The sequence below is a fragment of the Apiospora phragmitis genome (genome assembly GCF_038363925.1).
Source record: "Apiospora phragmitis strain CBS 135458 chromosome Unknown utg000009l:1.0-1189150.0:1.0-1190623.0, whole genome shotgun sequence".
NCBI classification, from domain to species: Eukaryota; Fungi; Ascomycota; class Sordariomycetes; order Amphisphaeriales; family Apiosporaceae; genus Apiospora; species Apiospora phragmitis.
The window spans coordinates 862,852-885,786 of record NW_027117408.1 but is presented as its reverse complement, the minus strand read 5'-3'; the positions used below and the strand labels follow the sequence as shown (position 1 = coordinate 885,786).

At 49.6% G+C, this 22,935-nt stretch overlaps 3 protein-coding genes across 3 annotated transcripts; 1 reads left to right on the top strand and 2 right to left on the bottom strand.

Annotated features, from left to right (window-relative positions):
- Window positions 1–129: 129 nt before the first annotated feature.
- PG994_009775 (Methylphloroacetophenone synthase) lies at window positions 130–8,038 on the bottom strand (the record flags this gene model as incomplete). Its single annotated transcript, XM_066861184.1, has 5 exons — window positions 130–1,100; window positions 1,165–5,719; window positions 5,883–6,311; window positions 6,371–7,348; window positions 7,406–8,038. The coding sequence occupies 5 exons, from the start codon at window positions 8,036–8,038 to the stop codon at window positions 130–132; spliced, it is 7,566 nt and encodes a 2,521-aa protein (XP_066713354.1).
- A 2,052-nt stretch (window positions 8,039–10,090) lies between these two features.
- PG994_009774 (uncharacterized protein) lies at window positions 10,091–11,447 on the bottom strand (the record flags this gene model as incomplete). The annotated part of the gene is made up of 3 exons (XM_066861183.1): window positions 10,091–10,842; window positions 10,928–11,162; window positions 11,268–11,447. The coding sequence occupies 3 exons, from the start codon at window positions 11,445–11,447 to the stop codon at window positions 10,091–10,093; spliced, it is 1,167 nt and encodes a 388-aa protein (XP_066713353.1).
- Window positions 11,448–19,187: 7,740 nt separating this feature from the next.
- PG994_009773 (uncharacterized protein) lies at window positions 19,188–20,481 on the top strand (the record flags this gene model as incomplete). The annotated part of the gene is made up of 3 exons (XM_066861182.1): window positions 19,188–19,728; window positions 20,071–20,098; window positions 20,142–20,481. The coding sequence occupies 3 exons, from the start codon at window positions 19,188–19,190 to the stop codon at window positions 20,479–20,481; spliced, it is 909 nt and encodes a 302-aa protein (XP_066713352.1).
- Window positions 20,482–22,935: the final 2,454 nt, after the last annotated feature.

Genomic DNA, 22,935 nt, shown 5'->3' with positions numbered 1-22,935 from the left:
CAGCCCCTATTAGAGCGTGCTTACAAAAGCATAGGTGCCCCCAAGTATGTATAGCATCTAAATATATCAATTCGTACTTTACTAGGCACTATCCACTACTAATTCATTCTCTATAATACAGTGATTTCACTATTTTCCCATCCCTCCAGATGCGAAAGAGCAAATGAAATCATAACCTTCCACGACGGCCTTCCAAGCCTCCGACCTAGGGTCACCGCTCAGGTCGCAGATGTGAGGAGCGCCGTCCACAAGCACCATCCCAGTTTCGATACCCGCCTCTTTCATCAACTTGTACGTGCATTGGCTTTGCTGCCACGGAATGAGATCATCCGCAGTACCGTGGATGAAGTAGGTCGGGACGCGATACGTGCCCCGGTCTATGTGCGCATACGGACTGGCCGCCCGGATAGTCTCTAGCGACGGCTGCGGGAGCGCGTTCCAGTCGACGTCGACGACGTCCGAAGAAGAAGAATCCGCAGCTGCGGCTGCTTTACGGCTGGGCAGGCCCCCGAGGATCACGGGCAAGGTCTGCGCCTTCCAGTTGATGTGCAGCACGATCCTAATGCGCGGATCGCTGTGGCTGCGCGGGTCGGCCACGGGCTCCTCCCACGCCCCGACCATCTCGTACTTGGCGATAGGCCGGTCCCGGACCCCCTCGAGGACGTCGTAGCACTGCTGCTCACCCGGCTTGTACGGCGCGCCCGCGGGCTCGATCGGGTGCTGCCACCACCCGTCCTCGTAGTTGGTCGGGGCGTAGAAGGCCAGCACGGCCTCCGGGGCGCGCAGGCCGCGCGCCGGCGCCGTCCACGCCAGGGACATGGCCAGCTGGCCGCCCGACGACCAGCCCACGACCACGACGCGCTCTCCGTCGATCTGGAGGCCGGGGTTGTGCTGGAGCGTTATCTTGGGCAGCTGGTGGCGGGCCCAGTCGAGGGCGTCGCACACGTCCACCATGGCGCCCTCCATCAGGGGGACCTCGGGACAGAGCCGGTAGTCTAGACTGACTGGCAGGAATCCCTTCTTGAGTAGCAAGCGAGTCTGCGCGGGTCTCACATCCTTTCGGCTGAATAGAATGTGACTGCCCCCGTGGATCATGAGAGCTGCGTGCTTGGTATTAGTAGCTGGGCTTCTTGTATTTGTAGAAGAATGACCTCGTTTACGAACCAACCGGCAATTTGCTGCTAGCTACTACCTGGTCCTCCAGGGGATAATAGACATCGGCCTGAACTTCCAGATCTTCGACCGTCTTGTACGTCAAGGTTTCCATCGCCGCCTTGACTGTCCGCTCAGGGGTAGCAATCACATCCCCAGTCGGGAACGCAGCGATGACGCGGACCGACTTGGACTCGGGCGTATCGCCGTCACTCCACGCCACGGCCTCGAACCCGGCCGCCTTAAGCCTGCGCTCCCAATGCCGCTCGTCGACGACCGCGTGCGCGCGCCCGTCATCGTACAGCCACCAGCCGTCGAACAGGCCGAACACGACATCGAACCAGAACATGTTCCGCGTGACCTCGACCAGCGCCAGCACGCCGTCCTTCTCGCGCAGCAGCGGGCGCACGTTCCGCAGCGACGCCTCGAGATCCCGCGTGGCGTGGATGCAGTTGGTGGCGATGACGCAGTGGAAGGCGCCCGCGTACTCGGGCTTGGGCGGCTGTTCGACGTCCAGGACGTCAAAAGACAGCTCCGGCACGTCCTTGCATTGTCGCGCCATGCTGTGCACGAGCGAGGCGCTGACGTCGGTGAAGACGTAATCGAAGTTGACCCCCCGGCTCCGGAGACGCTCGACAATATGGCGGGTCGTGCCGCCTGTCCCGCCGCCGATCTCGAGGATGCGGAACTTGCCGCCGCTTCTTCCGCCGGTCGCTGCTGTGGCAGAAGAGAATGCCTCGGACAGAAAGTCGCCTAGAGCGAGAGTGGCTGTTCTTAGGAGCGGCCAATGCTCGTAGAACTCCTGCAGCATCTTCTTGACGTCGCGGTCGCCGAAGAGCACCTGCATCCCCACCTTGTCGCCGCGCAGGCACGCGGCCATCTGGGACCCAGCCGCGCGCACCAGCCTGTTCACCATGGCGTGCTGCGGGTACAGGTCAATGATGCTGTGGTAGATGGACTCGGCCTCGGCAGGATCCACTGGTCTATCTGTCCGAATGAACTCTTCTCGGTCGGCTCCGGAAGGCGAAGTCGACATGGTGACGAGGCCCCCGTCCTCGAGCACGCGCCAGAGCTGACGCACTAGCCGCTTGTGGTTGCCGACAATCTTGATCTGCGGCGCCACCTCGCCGCTTCGCAGCTGCTTCATGGAACACCCCAGCTCGGCAAATGCCTCGACGACGTAGGCCAGAACCAGTCGTGCCTGGTACGGGTACGCCTTGTCCCAGAAGCCGACCGCCTGCGTCATCTCGGCCCGCCGGTCGAAGTTCATACGCGTTTTTTGGAATGCCTCCAGCGCCGAGATGGCCGGGGTATCAGCAAAAGTAACAGAAGCAACAGCAGCAATCGCACCAGCAGCTTTCGTTCTTTCTATCATATCATCTGCCGATGTGGCGGTCCCGGGTCTGTCGCTGGGTGTGCCAATATCACTAACTCCAGAATCTGTATCTGGTTCGCCGTCTTCCTCCACACTACCAACAATGCCAAGTTTCTCCTCGACATGTTTGACGAGGGCTTGGACATTGGGAAAGAACAGGAAGGTTGACAAGTCAATGATGATACCCAACACCGACCGAACGTCGTTGAGCATCTCGGTCGCCATCAGGGAATCGACTCCAAGATCGTCCAAGGATATATCGTCTGTGATTTCGTCGATTGGGACATCACTAATATTAGACAGGATCTGCAGCACCTCCCGTCGCTTTCCAGACGTCTTCTGCGTCGGCGACGCAGTCGGCCGTTGTGGGGTACTAGGGAGGGGATTGTAATCTTCCGTGCTCTTCTTCTCTTCCGTTATGACCACAGGGGGTTTGGTGTTCGCAACTTTGTTGACGCTCTTCAGCATCCGGCCCAGCAGACTCTGCGACATCTTGGCAAAACGGAGCCCGAACACGGCCATGACCATCTTTCTGGTCCTGACGCCAAATACGTACGCATCCGCCACAACGTCGCTCTCGCCCGTGTTGCTCATGGTGGCGTAGACAAGCCACTCCTCGGCATCGGGATCGAAACCTCCGCCGATTTGGATTTGCTCGATCTTCATGCAGACGAAGACATCGTCCATGCTCGGGTTGTTGAAGTAGTTCACCATCAGGCCGGCGACCTGCATGAAGCTGTCGGTCATAGGGGTGTCGCAAAGGCGCTGGTCCACCGGATCTTCGGGTGCTCCCGGCGCGATTCTTACCTTGCCCGCCGATTCCAGGCCGAGACAGGATATTTCTTTGATGCCGTGGAATGCTTCGCCGTAGTGCACGACGGTGTTGAAGGCCCGATAGAGGTGGTTGCCTCGCATCTTTTCGGCATCTGGGTGGCCCAGGATCTCTTCGCAACGGCGTGGGCCTATGAGAGTCTCAGAACGCCTGAACTCTCTAGCGGCCGCAGTGTCATCCCGTCTCTTCAGGCAGACCGTGCCGGTGGAATGTTCGAGTGGTTGCGCTTCGGGGCCTTCTGTGTCATGGGTCGTGACGGAGAATGACCACGAAGGATGCGGCTCACCCCCGATTTTTTTGAGGACGAGGGTAATGTGTTTGGTGATAGTATGACCGATGGGAGACTTCATGAACAAATCCTCGACGGTTGGCACGTAGTTGGTCGCTTGAGTATCATCCCCAGAAACAGAGCAGCGCGGGCCACCACCTCGAAGTATAGGGATGCTGGCGCCAAGCTCTGTCCGGCCATGACATGCCCGCCGAGCAAGTCCCGGAAGCGGTCCGACTGCGGATCGATCCGGAAGACAGCCTCGCTCTTGGAGGCGTCTTTGAAATCGACGAAACGGAGAAGCTCGTGTGTTTTCTTCCTCGTCCGGCACAACTTTCGCATCGACAGCCTCCGCGGGACCCCTTTCCGTCAATTCAAGCCAGTGGCGCGTCTTCTCAAATTGGATGGGAGGCAAACTAATGTATTCGTAGTCCAGCTTCTGAATCCGGTGGAAGGGCCAGTACTCCACGCTGTATCCGCTCTTCCACAAATCGACCGTGACGTCGGTGAGCAGGTCCAACGCATTGGCCGAAGTGAGCGGAGACGTGTGGAATGTATGGGCGGCGTGAGAATCTGCGACACAACCCTTGACTAGCTGCATGACCGAAGAGCCCCGCCCTGCCTCGATCCATGTGCACTGTGAGTGCTTCGCCGCGATTCTCTCTATAGCCCGCTGGAAGAACACTGGATCCCTCGTGTGCTCCGACACGCTTCTGTGGTCCGGCGCCGGATTGCTCTGAACTTCGTCCGTCGTCTCCAGATGGATCTGGGGCTTTTCCCACTCCAGCTGCTTTGCCAGTGCATCGAGATGTGGCAGCATCGGCTCGGTGAATCGGGAGTGAAACCCGTTGGTGACGTTGAGTCTCTTGGTGCGAACCGAGTCACGAAGATGCCGCGTGGTCGCAACGTGGTTCTGCAGGAACTCGATCGACTTGGAAGACCCAACCACGACATGGCTTTTAGGCCCGTTATGACATGCGATCTCGGCATAGTGCTCACCGCCCTTGTTGGACTCGAGGGCCCGAAGAATCTCGTCCACGGTCGCACGGTCAGCTTGCAAAAACAGCATGGAACCTGGCTCCGGGCCCCAGTGGTTTTGCATGAGGGCGGCCCGTCCTGAAACCAGCTTCAAGGCGTCGGGGAGCGAAAGGACGCCCGAAACGCATAACGCCGTGAGCTGGCCGAAGCTATGTCCAATAGCCGCATCGACCTTGAGCCCGCAGTCGAGCCAGGCCTTTGCGGAGGCGTACTGGACGCCGAAAAGGGCCGAGTGTAAGGTCACCAGATCCCGGACCGGCGTTGATTGGAATACAGAGGGGTATAGGCTTTCCCGGCCGTCGGCGACCATGAGATCGTTGACGGAGTCCAGATGCGTGCGGAATATTTTCGATGACCGGTACACATCTTCCGAGAGGCCGATGAAGTCGCTCTCCTGACCCCCAAACACGAGTATGATAGGCTTTGGCTGCTTTGGCGATTGGCTAAAGCCTGATCCGCTTGCGGCCGCCTCCAGGCTAGCCTCCAGATCCCGCACTGTGCTCACGGTCGTGGCCAGGCAGTGGGGCAGCAAGTGGTTACCCCTATCTGCAAGGTTGAACGTTAATTGGGCCAGTAGATCCGGACGGCCCTCGGCCTTAGCGTTCCGCACCCACGACAGAAGTTTCCTGCTGAACCGGGAGAGACCACCAAGCGAGCCCGCGGAGATGAAGACCGGATACTGCGCCCACCGCGCGAGCACCGTGGGCTTGGCGTACGACGGCCCCTGACGGATCAGCGCGGCCGAGTTGCTGCCGGCCGCACCGTAACTGTTGACGCACGCCAGAAGCGACGGCGCCGCCCAGGGCATGGCCTGCCGGGCTATGGCCATCTGGTGCTTGCCGAACTCGGGCAGCTTCGGGTTCAGAGAGGTGAGCCCGGCTTGCGGCGTAATCTTCCGGTGCCTTATCATCAGCAGCACCTTGACGAGGCCGGCTACCCCGGCGGTCGCCTCGGGGTGGCCGATGTTGCCCTTGATAGACCCCGAAGTGGAGAAGCGAGTCTCGCTGCGGGCCGCCGAAGGCGTCACGTAAGCTCTGCACCTCGATTGGGTCACCTACACTAGCTATAGGGGTAAATTGCAAGTCAGTGTATGCTGTAGCGACGGGGTTCCCTCTCCTAATTTACTCTAAAATAGGAAAGAGAAGGTGAGGGGGGCTGAGGAGATACTCACTTCCGGTCCCATGCGCCTCGACGTAGGTTACAGCTTCTGGGCTCACACCACCCAGCTTGATCACCTTCTGGAAAAGGTCGAGCTGAGAGTCCGCCTGCGGCGCCGCGATATGGCCGCGATTGTGGTTCTGGTTGGCCGCCGACGCTACCACGACGCCCAGGATATTATCGTTTTCCTTGATCGCGTCCGCCAGCGGCTTGAGGACGACGACCGACACGGCCTCGGCGCGGCAGTAGCCGTCGGCGCCGGCGTCGAAGGGCTTGCACTGGCCCGACGGGCTCAAGAACCCCGCGGCGGCCAGGTTGCGGTAGTCGTACGGGCTGGTGATGACGTTGGTGCCGCCCGCGACGGCGCGGGCGCACTCGCCCGTCCAGATGGCGCGGCAGGCCGCATTCAGCGCGACCAGGACGACGAGCAGGCGGTGTCGAGGGTCAGCGCCGGCCCCGTCCAGCCGAAGTGGTGGCTTATGCAGCCGCTGAAGAAGGAGCGCTGCGTGCCGGCGGTGGCGTAGGCGGTGGCGGGCTGGCACGCGACGTTGTCTTCGTAGTTGTTCATGACGGCGCCGATGTAACAGCCGTAGTCGAGGGTTTCGGGGGCGTCCGTGGGGCCGAAATAGCCTGACGACTCCAGGGCCTCGTACACCACTTCGAGCAGGATCCGCATCTGGGGATCCCATGCCAGCGCTTCGCGGGACGGCTTTTTGAAGAATTTGTGATCGAAGGCCTCCGGGTCTTTGAGGAAGTTGCCCCACCACTTGGTGTTTGCGTGCTCTCCCGTCTGGGGCAGTTTAAGGCGACCAAGAGGCGCGGGCTCGACCGTTGACTTTCCCTCCATGATTAGGTCCCATAGCTCATCAACAGAGTCGGCGCCCGGGAACCTGCCCGCCATGCCGACAATGGCGATGGAGTGAGGAGGATATTGATCCAAGTCGACGTACCCGTCAATGCTGGAAACATCATGGGCGCCATTGGTAGCATTATTTCCACTCTCTCCATTTACATGACTGTTCACACGACCGTTGGAGGGCATATTCCCTGCTATCGGATTCAAGTCCTCTAGGTCGCTGAGAGTAATTATGGCAAAATTGCCATCCGCCAATATGGATGCTGGTATTGGATTACCCAAGCCAGCGGATGCAATAGTGTGATGGGACTCAGGGAGCTGCTTGATGGCCGACTGCAGTGTTTTGTACCAGTTGGCCACGTGCAGTAGGGTGTTTTCCAGAGCTAATCGAGTCAACGAGCCACCTGATACTATTTCGCCCGTAGCAGTGTCGCATATCGGGATGTGAACCTCCTGAACTTCCGGGAATTGAACAGCTTTGCAGAGTGAAGCAAACTTCATCAGCTTATCAACTGCATGGGCATGGTCGGGCGTGTGGTAGCGACCGTGTACATGGACAGCGCTGGTACGCAGATGGCTCTTGCGTGCCCTGTCAATGAGACCCTTGGCGTCGGCGGCTGTGGTGGTGATAGTGACACTCGCGACATCATTGACGCTGGAAATATATGCCTGATGGAGAAATGGTCAGTGCTGCCACAAGAGGGCACATGGCTATATGTAACTCACGTGAGGCGTTGTTTCCAGGACTGCAACCACCTCGGCCTTGTCCTCGGCATTTCCTGCTCTCCAGCGCAGAGCAGTTGCTCGGTATTCTGTGGGGGTCGAGTAACATGCGCCGTCCAAGTCGACGTAGGCCCCAATGCACACCGCAAGGCAAAGGGCCGTGGCAGCGGAAGCGCCAATGTCAGCTTCGGCTTTTGACGTTACCACGGCGACAGCGCTCAGGAAACCGACACAGAAGCCCTGCACTCCTCCGGATTTCGTGCTGTCCAGAAGTCTGCGGTGCGAGTCGTGGCCGAGATGGTCAAGGTAGCGGGTGTACTGTGTAATTTGCAGAAGCACGGAGATGGCAAGAGCGTAGTGGTTAGGCAGATCAGCCTGTTGTGAATGTGGGATCGGGCCTGCGCCATTGAGCCATTGTTTGAGCTGGCCAAGGTACTTAGCGCCGGGGACCTGACGAAGACTCGGATCGAAGTCAACCAGAGTTTCCCAGAACTGAGGGAGGTCATCTACCGCTTCCCGGAGAGCTGACAGCCGAGTACTGCTACTGAGCTCCAAATGTAAACTCTGGTGGGCCTTTTCCAGGGCAATGTCACCCTGCGGCCCGAAGACCAGAAGGGATGGAAGAGTACCGGTCATAGCACTCACGGTCACAGACCGGAATAAAGTAGATGTTGGGTGGGTTGCAAAACGGCTTGGACTTCCAGGCCCTAAGTTGATTGAGAACCTCGACTGTCACCGGAACGAGAAACCACGGAGTCTTATAAATAAATGTTATTGTGGCTTGTCCCGGTAAAATGAGAACGCAAGGAGGTGCAGGAGAACCCACCGACGTGCATGATGAAATATGCAAAGGGATACGACAAGACTACGATGCTACTCGTTTATGTAGATGACTATGCAAATGGCAAGATCTGCTGAGAAAAAACCACATTAGACTTCAGTCTTTCCTGCAGAGGCCCGTTTCTTTCAACGTTCGGCTAATGCCGATATCTGGTCGGACGTATGGACCGGACGTGAGACCCCAAGAACCGCGGTGTCTTCCCTTTCCAGTTGTTCGGGCCGGTTGGGGACCATTCACATCACACCTTTGCCTGCTCTAGCCAAATCTGTAACGACGTTGCTCAGTCCCATGCAGGTTTTCGGGGCAGACAAACCTGCTACTAGTCACGGCCGAATCAAAAGAAGCCACGATAGTCTATAGAACTGTGTTGTGGAGACGGAGTCGCCCGTTTGATCCTTAGCCCGGAGCCATGCATAACACCATAGTATGACGAGAACAGGTTCATGTAAGACATTTTCCTGATCACATGGACTAGCTGGTAAGCTAGATGCCACGGAATTTGAACTCGGCACCTTCAGCCTTTGTATGAAGCATCGTGAGAGGATCAAGAACCGCCTAGAACAGGATGCATCGTGGTATTGTCGAAACTGGGTAAACTGGATAAATTGATCTGGTAGCCGATCTGAGCATCTTGGGCCAACACCAGGCGCATGATACCATACTGTCTGGTTCGTCCCCAAGAAAATAGAATGTCCTCCCCGACTGTCACCTTGTGTCTGTACAACTCCTAGCCCTCTCGCCCGACTAGTGCTCGGGGTCAGATATGTGGCCATATTTTGTGATGCAGTAGCATGCTGGGCCATGCAAGGCTATTGTCGCCGCCGGGATTAACTAGCTGCTTCGGGGCGTGCAGTTTGCGAAACGCGCCATCCCTTGAAGCTACCGCCGCCGCGCCGCATACTAGCGGCAAGCTAGCTACTTTACCTAGACTAAAGTAGCCGTTGAAGATGATAGGCGCACCCTGGAGCCGGGTGCGGCAACTCCAGATTCTTCTCTACTGCGGCATCATCTACAGACACGCTTGCGATTGTGATATCTGGTATAATACAGACGTGTCGGCATGCCGATCAAAGTCTGATCATTCGTTGCTCTACGCGTTCCTAAGAGTCTTGTACGGATGTTCGAAGTCGTCGTAATAATAACCAAAGTCAGGGGTTTAAGAACCTTGATGTTGGTAGAATTGCCTATGAAAAGGCGACGACTTTTACTCATCTACGGCCGTATATATATGAGCTTCTTGTCTAAGTGTCTTACATGGAACGGAATCACCTCGCCGGTGAGCGAGTTGAGCCGATAAGTCCGTTCCGTCCGGACTTGGGGCTTGCATTGAATCGTGTGTTGCGCTCATGCCGGAAACTTCAGCTGATGTTTCGTTTTTCTTGGCGGTTGACAAAGGTGCGTTACGATTGGACCAATCCAGTTTCATCCGATTATAAGTGCAGGTGTCATCTCTGCGGACTAAAGTCAGATTGAACGACAGACCGGAGTTGCAGAGATTCGGTGCCTCTGGCTTGCATGGTGTGATTCTGGGCGGGCTGTAGACACACTCCTTGCCTTGCCTTACGCAGCGTTGACAGGTCGGCTTCGATCGACGGTATCTCAAATTCCCATCCTGGCAGCGATCGCAAGACGAGCGGTATTACAGAGCCTTTATTCTAGCGAGCGCCGAGTTTGAGCTCTGGATCCGTCACCACATGTGCTCGAGATAGAGACAGTAGTGTTGGCACCGGGATACTTCCCGCAATGGGGTGTAATACTCTCAACGGATGATGATGTGAGATGCGGTGGATTGCAAATCCACCGGTCTTCTAGCATCCCCCTGCAAGTGTAAGCCCCTGGAATGGAACCTAGCCGATGCTGGCGCCCGCGGGTTTGGCAGCCCAGTCATCGTCCTCGCTTCCCGATGGGCTGACGGCCGTTGCTCTCACCCCATGGTATCCCTTTTGTTCATGCAGTGCTCCGAACATATCGGTCGTCATCTCGAACTCGTCGGTTTCGTTCTTGGACTTGAGCCACCCCTTCCGAGTGGGACCACCCGCCGCGCCACTGATGACCATCCCTCGTGAAGCCCGGCGGTCCGAAGGCTGTGCGCCGGGGCCGTACTTAGAGCCCAGGCCGCCGCTGCCGCTCCGGCCGTACCTCGCCCCCGACCTCATCGTCGAGTTCAGGCGCAGGGCGCCGCCGACCAGGGGCTTGTGGCTGGGCGCACACGCGGCCATGATGCCGACATTGACCTGCAGGAAGCCGAAGAACTGGATCCAGTTGGTGAAGGACTGGTCCGGGTCGCCGCGGAAGACGTTCTGGCAGACGACCTTGGCGACGCCGAGGAGCACGGCGGCGTAGCCCAGACTCAGGATGCTAACCAGATAAACGCGCGCGCGGCGCGCCATCTGCAGGCGCCAGATGATGGAGACGGGTAGCGTTGCGAAGACGACGTCGGTCAGGATATTGCAGGCCGTGTTCATCAGGGCGAAGCCCTTGTGCGTCGCGACGGGTAGGCACCGGACGCCGGGCAGCGACTTGTCCCAGAAGCCTGCGATCGGGTCGCAGTTGACGAGCCATTCGATCCACGAGACGGTTGCGTAGACACATACGAACCCTGTAAGATTCCCCGAGTGAAGGTGCATGTAAGTCGTGTTGCTGCACTTCGTGGTGAATAAGATGTTTGACAGAGTAATACACACCTATCATTCCCCAGATTATCTGCGAGTACCGGCGAGAGTGGCTGAGTCTAAGGAGCGTGAAACCGATGGAGATCTTCAGACATGCAAGCGAGCCGATAGTGGACACGACGGCTTGTATAAATTTCATCTTCATGTACTCTTTGTAGTCTTCTTTCGGTACCGTGTCCGCGTGCCGCCCTAGTCCGTGGAAGGCGGCGATGATGTACGTAACCATGCCGCCAAGGAGGGCGCATAACTAGCACCCATGAGTTAGCAACATCGCCGCTGGCAGTGACTATTCATGGCGAGGATGAAAGCAGACTCGGGGGCTCTGGCAAAAAAGAACGGTTCGCTTGCTTACTGCAGACATCAATATCATGGCATCGTCTTTCCCGAACGACCTCACGATGGCTAGCCTGATGTAGATGCGGAAGCCAACAAATATTAGCGCTAGGCCATGGAACGCAGCGGTGACCCCCATGATCCAACCCAGGTTGCTCTCCGCTGCGCGGGCTGGGTCAATGGGCTTTCTGGACGACATGTTTGCAGGCTGAAGAGCAAGTGGTGGAAAGTATCGAATGTAAGGATGAAATTCCACGAGACCACGCAGACCATTACGATATAGGGTGTCGGTTACGACCCGCGGGGGAGAACACTACTGTTCATATATCCTGCTTAGACCTCGTGGGCAGGTGTATGCACAATGTCTTCCCAGTGAACCAAGTATCCAGGCCTCCATCTTGTTCATCCGACGTGGAACTGCAGGGGTTTCTGTGCGCTCGAAGCATCGCTACAACAATCACCTACCATTTACGGAAACATTCTGGTCGGGATCGAATGTTGGCAACTTGGCAAGTATCGTAACCTCGCGAAATATATTTCGGGGCAAGGCGGGGTGGAGAATCCCGAATAGCAGCTCAAAACAAGTGAGTTATACTGGTCTTCTATTTCTATCCGCTACGGCTTTTGGTAGCTAATATCGTCCAGAACAGAGTGGATGAGAATGCGCAAACTGCTACACAGACCCTGGTAAGTTCGCCTTGTACCCCATGTCTGACAGTGTGTAGCCGAGGATGTATGTAGAGTTTCCTTACCTCGTGGTCCATGGACACCCATCTGTCAAGTTCAACTTGCCATCAAAATGGCGCACCCCCGTTTGTTTGCTTGGGAATATGTAACGTCGCCGCGCCGCGGCTGGCGCTCACGTCCCTAGGGATATGTAAAGTGTCCGCTACACTTACTCGGTAGAATGTTGATCTAGTATGCTGTATTATACACCTGACCGAGACAGTTTACTGGGATTCTCATTCTTTCGAAGGGGAAGTGATTCCTTGCGCCCGAATTATACCAGTACATATGTAAGGGATGTCCCGGGATAATGGTTCGAAATCGAGAGAAAAGGAAATCAGGCCACGGCACCTTGCATAGGGGTCACCCACCCCTGCCGGTTTCTACGGACCAACGAAATGAGGGCTCCGTTGTTCCACGAAGGTAGAGTATACACACATAATTTATTAACGCCCGGGCGGCGAAGCCGAAAGGGTAACTAACGCTAATTTATTATATATTCTTAAGTCGCTTACTTATTACCTTAAGCCTTTATATATTTTATTTTTAATTAGTTATCTACTTTTATTAATAAGTTTTTATTCGAGATCTCTTATACTAATAGTGTTTTTTTATAAATTAACTTAAAGGCTTTTTTTTAAATGTTTAATCTTTTATCCTTAGTAATTAAAGCGGCGTTTATAATATAAAGTATAAAGTAATTAATATTATATTAATAAAAGGACTAGTGTATATTTAATGAACTAATCGCTATAATAAATCGTATTATTATTTAAATAAAAAAACAAGCTACTTTTATAAATGTTTATATATTATAATATTTTTATTTAATTTATTATTTATTTAATATATTATTTATTTATTATATTAAAAAAGAAATGTTTTTATACGTAAGCTAGCTAACGGTGCTACGGTCACCCCATGTAACGGCGACCTTAAAAACTAATAATAATATTATATAATAATAATACGAATAATTTAATTAAAAATTAATATAAAATCTTAAAAATATTATTTTAGTCCCGAAACGCTTTTATAACACTCTTAATTTCAGATTTAGAGTCAGATTTAATTATAACGGCTTCCGGCGTCGACGATAGAGGAGTAATAGTTTAGGGTTCCGGTACAACGCTATTTATCTCCTTTTTAATTGCTATAGCATCTTATATATGCGTAAATTTCTGGTTAAGGTTAGGTATTACTCTTTTTCTCTTTTTATTTCTTTTTTTCTTTAAATTACTTTTTAAAACTAACTTCTCGTGCTCTAATTAGCCGATCTAGCCGTTTAAAATATTTAAACTCTTTTAAAGCTTCCGGAATAAAACCCGGCGCGTCGCGCTATCGAAAATAATATTATTACTATTAAGCGTATCCGCTAACTCTTTAATTTGGCGGCTGGTTGTAGGTATTAATAATGCTATAGAGGAGAATTATTTATTAAAAACGTCGAGGGGGAGGCTTAGATAGTCCTGCCTCTACCTGGTCTTTTATCCTCCGGTTCCGGTTATTAAGAGGCTTATTAATATCGCGAGGGAATATATTAGTTACGGCTTAGCCGTTAATTATTATATACGGCCGAAAAGTAAACCTTTTAATTAGTTTATAATATTAAAAGAAATCTCTTTTATTTATATTTATATTATTAAGCTTTATATAGTATAGGGTTATTTTTTAGTGGTAAGTATTTTTTAATATATTAAAAAGATTAAGATTTAAAGGTTATAATAAGTGCGACGAGTATGCCGGAAAAAAGAGAAGTTATATTTTATACTTTAAATACGTTATAATAAAGTCTTTATTTACGTAGCTAACGTAATTATTTAGGATAATAAGCCGCTATTAATCTTTATTTTTAAGCTTTATATAAAGGATGAAAACCTTATTTAATTATACCAGGGCTAGCTCCTTATTAGTCTAGCTTTTAAGGGATACCGTAAAAACCTAATCCTCTATAGTATCCGTTAACGAGTCCTCTTTTTCTAAAAACTATTACTACTAGACTTATTAATTTTTAAATATAATAAAAGGAGGTAAAGCTCGGCTTAAAGCGTTATTATATTCGACCATAAAAGCCTATTTTCGGTTAAAAGAGTCTATAATTAATATTCTCTTTATTTTAGTAGGTCTAATAATTATTATATTTATTCTATAACCGAGCTAGTTACCGATCTCGTTAACGTTAAACCGAAACTTTAAAGGGATCAATTCTAGAATAAGATTATTAAGCCGTTCGAAAAACTCGATAATTTTTTTTACGGAAGTTACGTTAAGCCTTAAAAAATTTATCCTTTTAGAAAAAGTAGTACTAATAGATAGATAGCGAGTAATAAATCTTTTAACTTAATATTTACTAAGGATTATATTAATCCCGTTAACTTAAAAAATCGGTTAAGCGAATATTTAAAAAATAACGTGCGCCGGTAAGCAGCCTAGATCATATTATATAAGGCACTAAATTACGATCTAAGACTCTTCCGCTATTATTAAGGCTTGGAAGGACTTATTCCGTTATTTTATAGTTTTGCGGCCGTGAATCCGAGCCTTTAAAGTTATTCTAGGGATATTATACTTCTCGGCGGCTTGTTTTATTAACGAGCTATTTATAATATCTTAAATCGCGCGTTACAGTACTAACTCGTTAAGTTTACGGCCTATTAGAAAGAGGAAAAGAAAGGAAAACGATAGTATTATTTAATTAATTATAAATCAAAAGCTGACTAGTTTATATATTGATTTATATGTGGTACTATTAGGGGCTATTTAAATTTAGGGGTCGCCGTTGTATGGGGTGACCGTAGCACCGTTAGCTGGCTTATTTATAATTATATTAATTAATCGATATTACTTTAATTTAATATAAGTATTTGTTTAACCTCGCTAGCTTTTTTTTATAAAAGTCGATTATATAACTACCTCGTATATTTTCTTAAAAGAGTTATACTATCGCGTTTAAAGTGTTTTTAATAACTTTTAATAATTTAATTAAAATACCCTGTTAATTTATATTAAGTTTAATATTATTAATTTTATTTCTATTATTTTAATCCTTAGTTTAATATTTAACCGTGTCGTGGTTTTCGCTTTTTTTAAGCGGTCTATAAGTTCGTTTTTTATACGTGAATAGTTAAATAATGATGATAATATTTTTTTCTTTTTAAAAGCGTAAATTCGCTTAATAAATTTTATTATTATATTATTATTTAAATTATTAACGTAACGTAGTCCACGGTTTAATTAAATATATAATTTAATTAAACACTTTTTAAGACCTCGTATAATGAAATATAAATTTATTTAATTATTACGCTTAAAATTAATTAAAACTATTTAAAATCGTTTTCGTTAAACGTTTCTATATTATTTTAATAAGTACGAGCATTATGCCCGGGCTCTCCGTAGATTCTATAGCGTTGTGAGCGCGTCTTAAACGTCCTCGTATAATTACTCCTCCTCCGCGATTCGTTTTATAACTATTTATTAATATCTTTTTAAAACTATAAGTCTTTTTTAGCTTATATACGAAATAATCCTTTATTTTATAGCCGTTTTTTTTCGTACGGCGGCGCCGGCTAAGTATTTTATTTACTTCTCGTAATACGGTTACCTCACCTTTTAAAAAAGCGAGCCGGTGTATAATTTATATTATACTTTTCGTAATTTAATTAAATTTAATAAAAATTAATATCGAAGAGTTATTTTAATACCGCGCGATTCGATTTCTTACGTATTCGGTTTAAAATTAAGTTTTAATTAAATTATTTAAGGTTTTTAATTCTTAAAATATAAATAGGCTAGAAAAGGTCGCCGGAAGCGTCGGCGTATATAGTTTCATATTTAATTATAAAATAATATGTTCCGGATCGTACGGTATAAGTCCTGCCTTTCGGAAACCTCCCTAAATATTTAAAACGGTAGAAGCTGCTTAGAACGCTTTTAAAAACGTTAGTAAGAAATCCTCCTTTAAGATATAAGTAATATACGCCCGTATAAAACCCTCGATTTCTTTCTCGTACGACTTTTTTAACGTATAAAAACAGCTAATATTAAAAGGTTAAAACTTATAAGATGAATAAAAAAATATATAAAATATAATAATCGAGTTTTTTTTATAATAAAGCTCAAAAGTTATCGAATAATAACTCTTATAGCCGTTAAGAACTAATAGGCGATAAATACTTTTCGTACGAGACTTCGTATATTTATCGAAATATCGAATTTAGTCCTCGCTTCTCTCGTTCGTAATTTAGCCGTTTTTAGTAATTACGATTACTTAGTCCTTTAGTAATGAGCTGTTTTTATATTAAGAAAAGAGGTGCGTTTTCTCGATAAATATAATATACGGAGGGATAGCGTAACCGTACGATCCGACGCTTTAAATAATTATAACCTCTTCCCGGTTCTTTTATTATATTACTTTAAGCTTTCCGCATCGATCGGAGGTGGTTACGACTATTTCGAACGAGATTTAACTTATAAAAAACCTAGTTTTATCGAAATTATATATATCCTTTTTTTATATCCTATACTTATTATAATATATAACTAAATTCAATAAAAAAAAGCCTTACATTAACCTAATACACCCAAACCACTAGGTGGCTCACCAAGGCAATCTCTTGGTTGATTGGTGTGATACACCAAAAGGCTCTTGGTCAGTGGCTCACCAAGGCTGTATGGTTGGTTGGTTGCTAATCATGGTGGTTTCGGTTGGTGCATTGACAGCCTTGCAATACCCTGCAAGCACGAGATTGAAGCGCCGCATCGAAGCATGCCGCGTCGAATTGGGCAGCTTTGGCGACATTCTAGCATGTATCACGTCCCAAGATCCACAGAGCCCGTCTAGCAACACACAAGACCCAGTCGCCGACTTCTCCAAGAGGTTGAAAGGAACACAACACCAGTTCCTATACCCATTGAAACATCGACCAAAAGTCCGGAAGCTCGAGATTCGGTTACAAAAGCTGCGCGAGAATCTTCACTCCTCATTACAGGAGGCGATACTGTTAGTTTGAATGTCTGACCCAAAGTGAAGAACATAGCTCAAAGTGTCACAGCGACCTGTTGTTATCTACAGCGCAGTCTGTAGATAGAGTGCAGGCGGATGTCGCCTATACTCGGACTGGAACCCAGGCAATCTCGCTGTCCCCGCACGCGATCCAACATTCTGTGTCTGGACTGAAAACAGACATAGCAAGTATTCGGCCCCTGATTGAGGGGCTGCTCCAGTCATACCATGACACACAAGCTCAGCAACTGCAAGCTATCTCGACATACATTGGGGAACTGGCTCAGGGAACCAGACTGGGAAGCACAATAGAAGAACATGGCCTGCTAAACTCATACATGAGCACTCGCCACGTGGTAAGCAACTTGAAAAATCGCGAACTTCAGGGCTGACCCATTTACTCGGTATAGCCATTGCCTGACTTGATCGTGGGTCGGCTTGTCTCGAAGCCAGAAAGCCTCAGATCACTTGCCAGAGAAGCTGAGCAGTACGAAGAGCTAAATCCATGCACTTGTTCCGTTTCCAAAAGACGCCGGCAAACTCAGAGACATTGGGGATCAACTACATTCTTCACTCAAATTGAGGAGATCAGGCATCGCCTGCCGGGTTGCAAATTCCACATATCATCTCTAATGAGAGCTCTCGCACCTATGGTATTACCTTTGGCGGATTCCAGCGCATTATACGAAAAGCAGTGCAGGTTTCAATCCATCTGTACTCTAGAGTGGGCGCGGCTAGCATCGGCCCAGCTATACAATACTATGTATGCCATAGTAGACGACCACCAGGCTCCTGCTTTCAGGCTATTGAGGATTCTTTGGTATTGGTTGCATTATGTGAGTAGCTTTTCTCGAGAGGAAGAATCATCCCATCGAACAGACGTTGGATATTTGGACCACCTTGTCTGCTACTGCTTCTCAACCCTATTGGGATTATTCCATCAGGAGAGAAGCCACCCGACAGACGTTGACCAATTTCATTCGTCCCTGATTCATCATGTCGCATATATGGTGAGAATCCTAATTACATTCACGTTGGCGAGTTCGCGGCCACTAAGTTGCACAGATAAGGCCTATTGTGAATGACCAGCATTTACGGAGTATGGTTACCTTACTTCAGTCTCTGCTAGCTTGCAAAGTACCGATAACGACAGTCAACCGTTCAGGGTAACGCACCCTTGCTCAACTGAACAGGTTTGGCAATAATCCTTTGCATATTGCTAATTTCCTCTCAGAACACCGCTCAACCTCGTAGTAATTAGAGTTTTGGTCCTTTGAAAGCGCACGAGCTTTCACTATCTTCTTACTTCGACAAAAGATGGTGAAGTTATGTCACTTATTCATTTGGGGCAGTTTCCTATAGAACCCGAAATGGCATTTCAGAGGCTTGCAGATATTCCAGCGTTAGCTGAAGGTGGGCAAAATCCTGCAAACCCCCTTCCCCTAGCCCTTGAAGCCACTGACTGATCGACACAGCATGCGAATGTAACCCCCTTTTCAAAGCAATACTACTCGGTGATGAGACACGAGTGATAAATTTGCTGTGTCATAACCCATCTTACATCTAGGACGAGTTGATAGCTGGGGGGTTCACCGCCATTCACTGGGCAATAGGCCGACCAAGACTCTTGCGTATACTTGTCCGATACGCCAAGCCGCACATATTGGAGAAGAGTGACCGCGGAGGTCGATCGCCATGCCAGCTCGCTATCAGTATGTGCTGCGACAGGAGATGCTCAAGGGCTTATGGTACCACAGCAAGGACGTTGTGTCCTTGCGCAGAGTCCCTCGAGATCCTTCTTGAAGCCGGCTGCCCACATTAGCTGCATGACATCTTTTCCCCCTACAATGCCAGGCCTGAAGATCCTACTCCGCCAGCTGTCGAAGTCTATGCACATACATTATTGCGGTGGCGCACGGAGCTAAAGCGGATCGCTATTCTTTACCTAACTGATGCCCAATGCAATGACCTGGGTCTGAACTCCTCAGCAGTTCTTGATGCAAACTCTGGCAAGGCTATAGCGGCCCTCCAAGCGATACATATCCCCTCGAATTCAAAATAACATTGGCGAGAACCAGCTTTGACGGCGAGTCTGTTCACTACTCTGTCTGTAACACTAAAGACGCAGAGTTGTTGTACAGTCTCGGTTTCAGGGACTTGTCGGCTTGCAATAGCCTCCTCCTGTCTCATTGGGTGTGGCATGACAGAATGTGGCACTACTTCCTTTGGCTTTATCAGCATGGTATCGAAACTTATGGACAAATTGACTTTCAATCGAACGAGGCTTCTGAAGATATGAAGAGATGTGGTATCCGTGATCTGATTCCCGGCTCCACTACTGCTCACCATATTGCTTTTCGAATCGGGATTTCTATGCATTGTGCAGTCAACAATGCCCTAAAACACGGCTATTACAGCGCTGCAAAGGCTATGACGCCGATCATTATTGCGGATGTGATGGATGATTGCTCTTGTGAGTGCTCACCAAATGGATGTTCTCCCCTCATCACAGCCTTAAAAAGGTTTCTTACAAACATCCCTGCTCACGACGGTGGCGCCAGCGAACTGGCGACCCGTTTCAGCACACTCGTCGGGGAACTCAAAATAGTTACCGGCAGGTCTGGATTCGACATTGGCGCTGCGCAAGAATACATCAAGACGAACTGGGTGAAGCGGATGGAACAAGAGATAACGGTCGAGCCAGATGAGGATCTTGATATTGATAGAGCGCACCTGGGAGCTAGGGATCGTATGGCAGGGGCCCTCTGACGAATAATGCGGTCAATAGGAGTGGTCGCAAAGAGATCACGGCGACCCAGATTACATCTTTGGGTTTCTGGAAGGCTGAGGTCGACAGGATTATGCGTGGGGAGAGGACAGTCTGTGGAGCCTAATAGAAAAGGTTTCTAGCTATATTTCACTTATTGAGAACTGTATTTGGTTATGTTACGGAATGTTATATAGATGGTAGTAAAAGTTGTTGTGTTGATTTCCGTTCAAAGGTGATACGCGTGACTCAGGTCCTCAAAGTCGGTTTACCATCGGGCTTGTGGGTATATCCCACCTATCTCAGCCATATACTCGGACCCAGGGACCATGCAGGACCTGGCTAGCTACCGGTAAGGTGGGCATACCGAGTTTGGATTCTAGGGACCTCTGTAGGGATCTCTGGTCCATCCCCTCGTCACAAACACCTTGCTCCCACTACCTTGATCAACTCCCAGATCAAGAAGCTGTCGACCCACTTGAGCGCCATGTCCCTGTCCGTAAAGGTGAAGTAGAAGCCCGCCGGGTCATCGCTAGCCGCCACACTGCGTACCTCGCTCGGCAAGCGCAGACTGACCCAGTTGGCATACTGTCTGCCGTCGATACGCGCCGTTGTGTGAATCGATCGTGTCGTGATGCAAGCCAGATACGTCGCAGCGAACCTCTCATTCGGGAATCCGATCACCACACGGGGTTCGCTGCGATTCACCAAGTCCACGGTCACGCCGAGAAGTAGCATATTGAACAGGCGATGGAAGTTTGAGTTGGAATAGAGCCCTATTCGGATAGCCCAAATCAGTATGAAGGGTCAAGTAGCCAGACGTGTTGAGAGTAAGTTGTCGATTGCTGATACGTTAATTATAAGAAGAGTGGGGGACCAAGCGGCAGATAAATATAAACGTTGACTGCATATGCCATTGTGGTATGAGTGCTCAACCGATGACTGTGAGTCCAGTGGCCGCCCACTGTTCTATTACCTCCCCGCGAGAGGTGACAGATATGCTCGCTAGTCGAACTGGGAGTCAATGGAATTTTACCCGAGCAGCACGTAACCGACTGCAAGTTGCAAGGCTTATAATTTTCTGACACAATAACCCCTTTCCCATCGCCATTGTGACCCTGCAGTCAAGGTTGAATCCTCTTCAATGCCCTTTAATTGATGTTCGGTTAAACAAACCCACACGGAATCGAGAAATCTCAGCGGGTTGACTCACCTGGTGACGAGCCTGCAGGCGTCAGAAATTCCACCATCACAAACACAGGCTACTCATACGATGAGTTGACACAGGTGCAGATTTCCTTCTAGGACTCATATCTTTGAACCATGAAAGCAAGGCAGTCAGCCCTATAGGGGCCTAATGATCGACCCAGCCAGGGGAAGGGGAGACTGAGGGAGATTCTTCGAATAACGATGACCATGCGTGGGCCTTTCCTTCTCATAACGACAGTATGGATAATTGCCATGTGAGATAACCGTGTTCGCAATGCCTCATCTTTGCTTAACTACTTCAGCATCGAGATAGGAAGTCGGACTTTAGATATAAGAAACGATCACGAGTCTCGATGGAAGAAATTATCAAACTGGGCGGTCAACGGTGTGTTTATTGATTAGCCATCCTAGCTCTGGGCTTGAGTTAGATAGAGATGCCCATTGGAGCGCTTCATCCGCCCACCTCGCCGCCCAGACATTTTCTCTATCATCTCTGCTATCACTTAGCAGACCCCCATTTGGGTGAGCATTGCCATTAGAACCTGCATTGGCCATCTGCTCGTCTTAAGTAAAGTGAAGGCGTCTCGGCACGCCACAGTACTCGAAGGGGGTGACCTATCTACGAGGAGAAGGTGGGGGAGTTGGCTCAGGGGGTCTAGGCGGCCCAAGAGGTCCCGGACGTGGTTGGGGGCCGGGGGTCGGAGGTCTAGGAGGATGAGGCATTGCGGTGAATTTCCTTGCTAATAGCGAACAGGTTGATCAGAAATGTGTGTAGCTGGTTGCTTTGCAGCTGGAAAAGCGAGGAAGTAAGAGCTGGTGGTTCTTGCAGTGTTATGTTGTCTCGATTAACTGGAACGTCTTCTACATGCTCACATGCTGTTATGATCAATTTGGTCAAATAGCTTCCACACCTTGGCACATCCGTGATATCCTTTCACGATCCCAGGATTTGCTCAATGTTGCAAGGTATCGAGTAACCTAATAGCAAGCGTGGCAGCCCACTATGGAAACATCAACAAAGAAAACAGCGGTATCCCAGTTATGTGGTGCGCCCCGGGCCGAGAATATGCGTACCAACCATGGCAAACAGAAGGGAAACAAAGGATATAAGAAGCCGAGAACGAGCTCCGGCCCGAGAATGTCCAAGGCGACAATTGCTATTGGGGTTTTACGTTGTTCTTTGACCGCATGATTGTATTGAATATGGGGTGATTTATAACTGCTGTTTGGTAACATGGAGTTGTCCAACGACGAACGCAACACACAGAAAATATGCTTTTGTTGTATAAACTGACCAAGTCAGGATGTCGGCCGAAGCTGGCATTCCACTTGTTTTGCCTTCCCAGCATAAATCAACCAGTCATTCGTTGTTGAGTTGTTACTGATATGATCATACATAGCAAGCCTGCTGCACTCATACACAATATAACCTCAATGTCTACGATAATACCTTCGCAAGATATGCCATCACGTCCAGACCCTGAAGATTTCCCCTCCTGGTCAAGGGTTTTGACTGAAGGTAACGTGTGGATGTTCCATTATCAGCAGATGTAGGCTCATGGATCCGAGTAGCGATGTTGGTCTTGAGCAGGATGTATCCAAGAGTCAGTCACGGTTTCCCTGCCTCCCCGGTGACCGGTCTCACCCATAGCATGTCTTGCTCGTCTGGAATACCATACGCGGGCGGGGAAGAGCTGAGTAACGGTGCGCACTACCTTCACGATGATGGTCTTATCAGTTGGCCTGGTAGGTATTTTGAGACATCTTTGCCTTTCGGCCAGCAGCAGCGCCAGGTACGACGCGTGACACGGTGCCGAGAAGTAGCAGAGGCGAAGATATGTGACACTGTAACATCTCAGCCCCTGGACACGGCTCGCTCGAGATCGTCTTCCCATGCTTCGTGTAGGTCCCGTAGGTATCCAACAACACTGGGCCCAACTTTGGCATCCATGATGTCCTTCTGGTAACGGGTCATCTTCT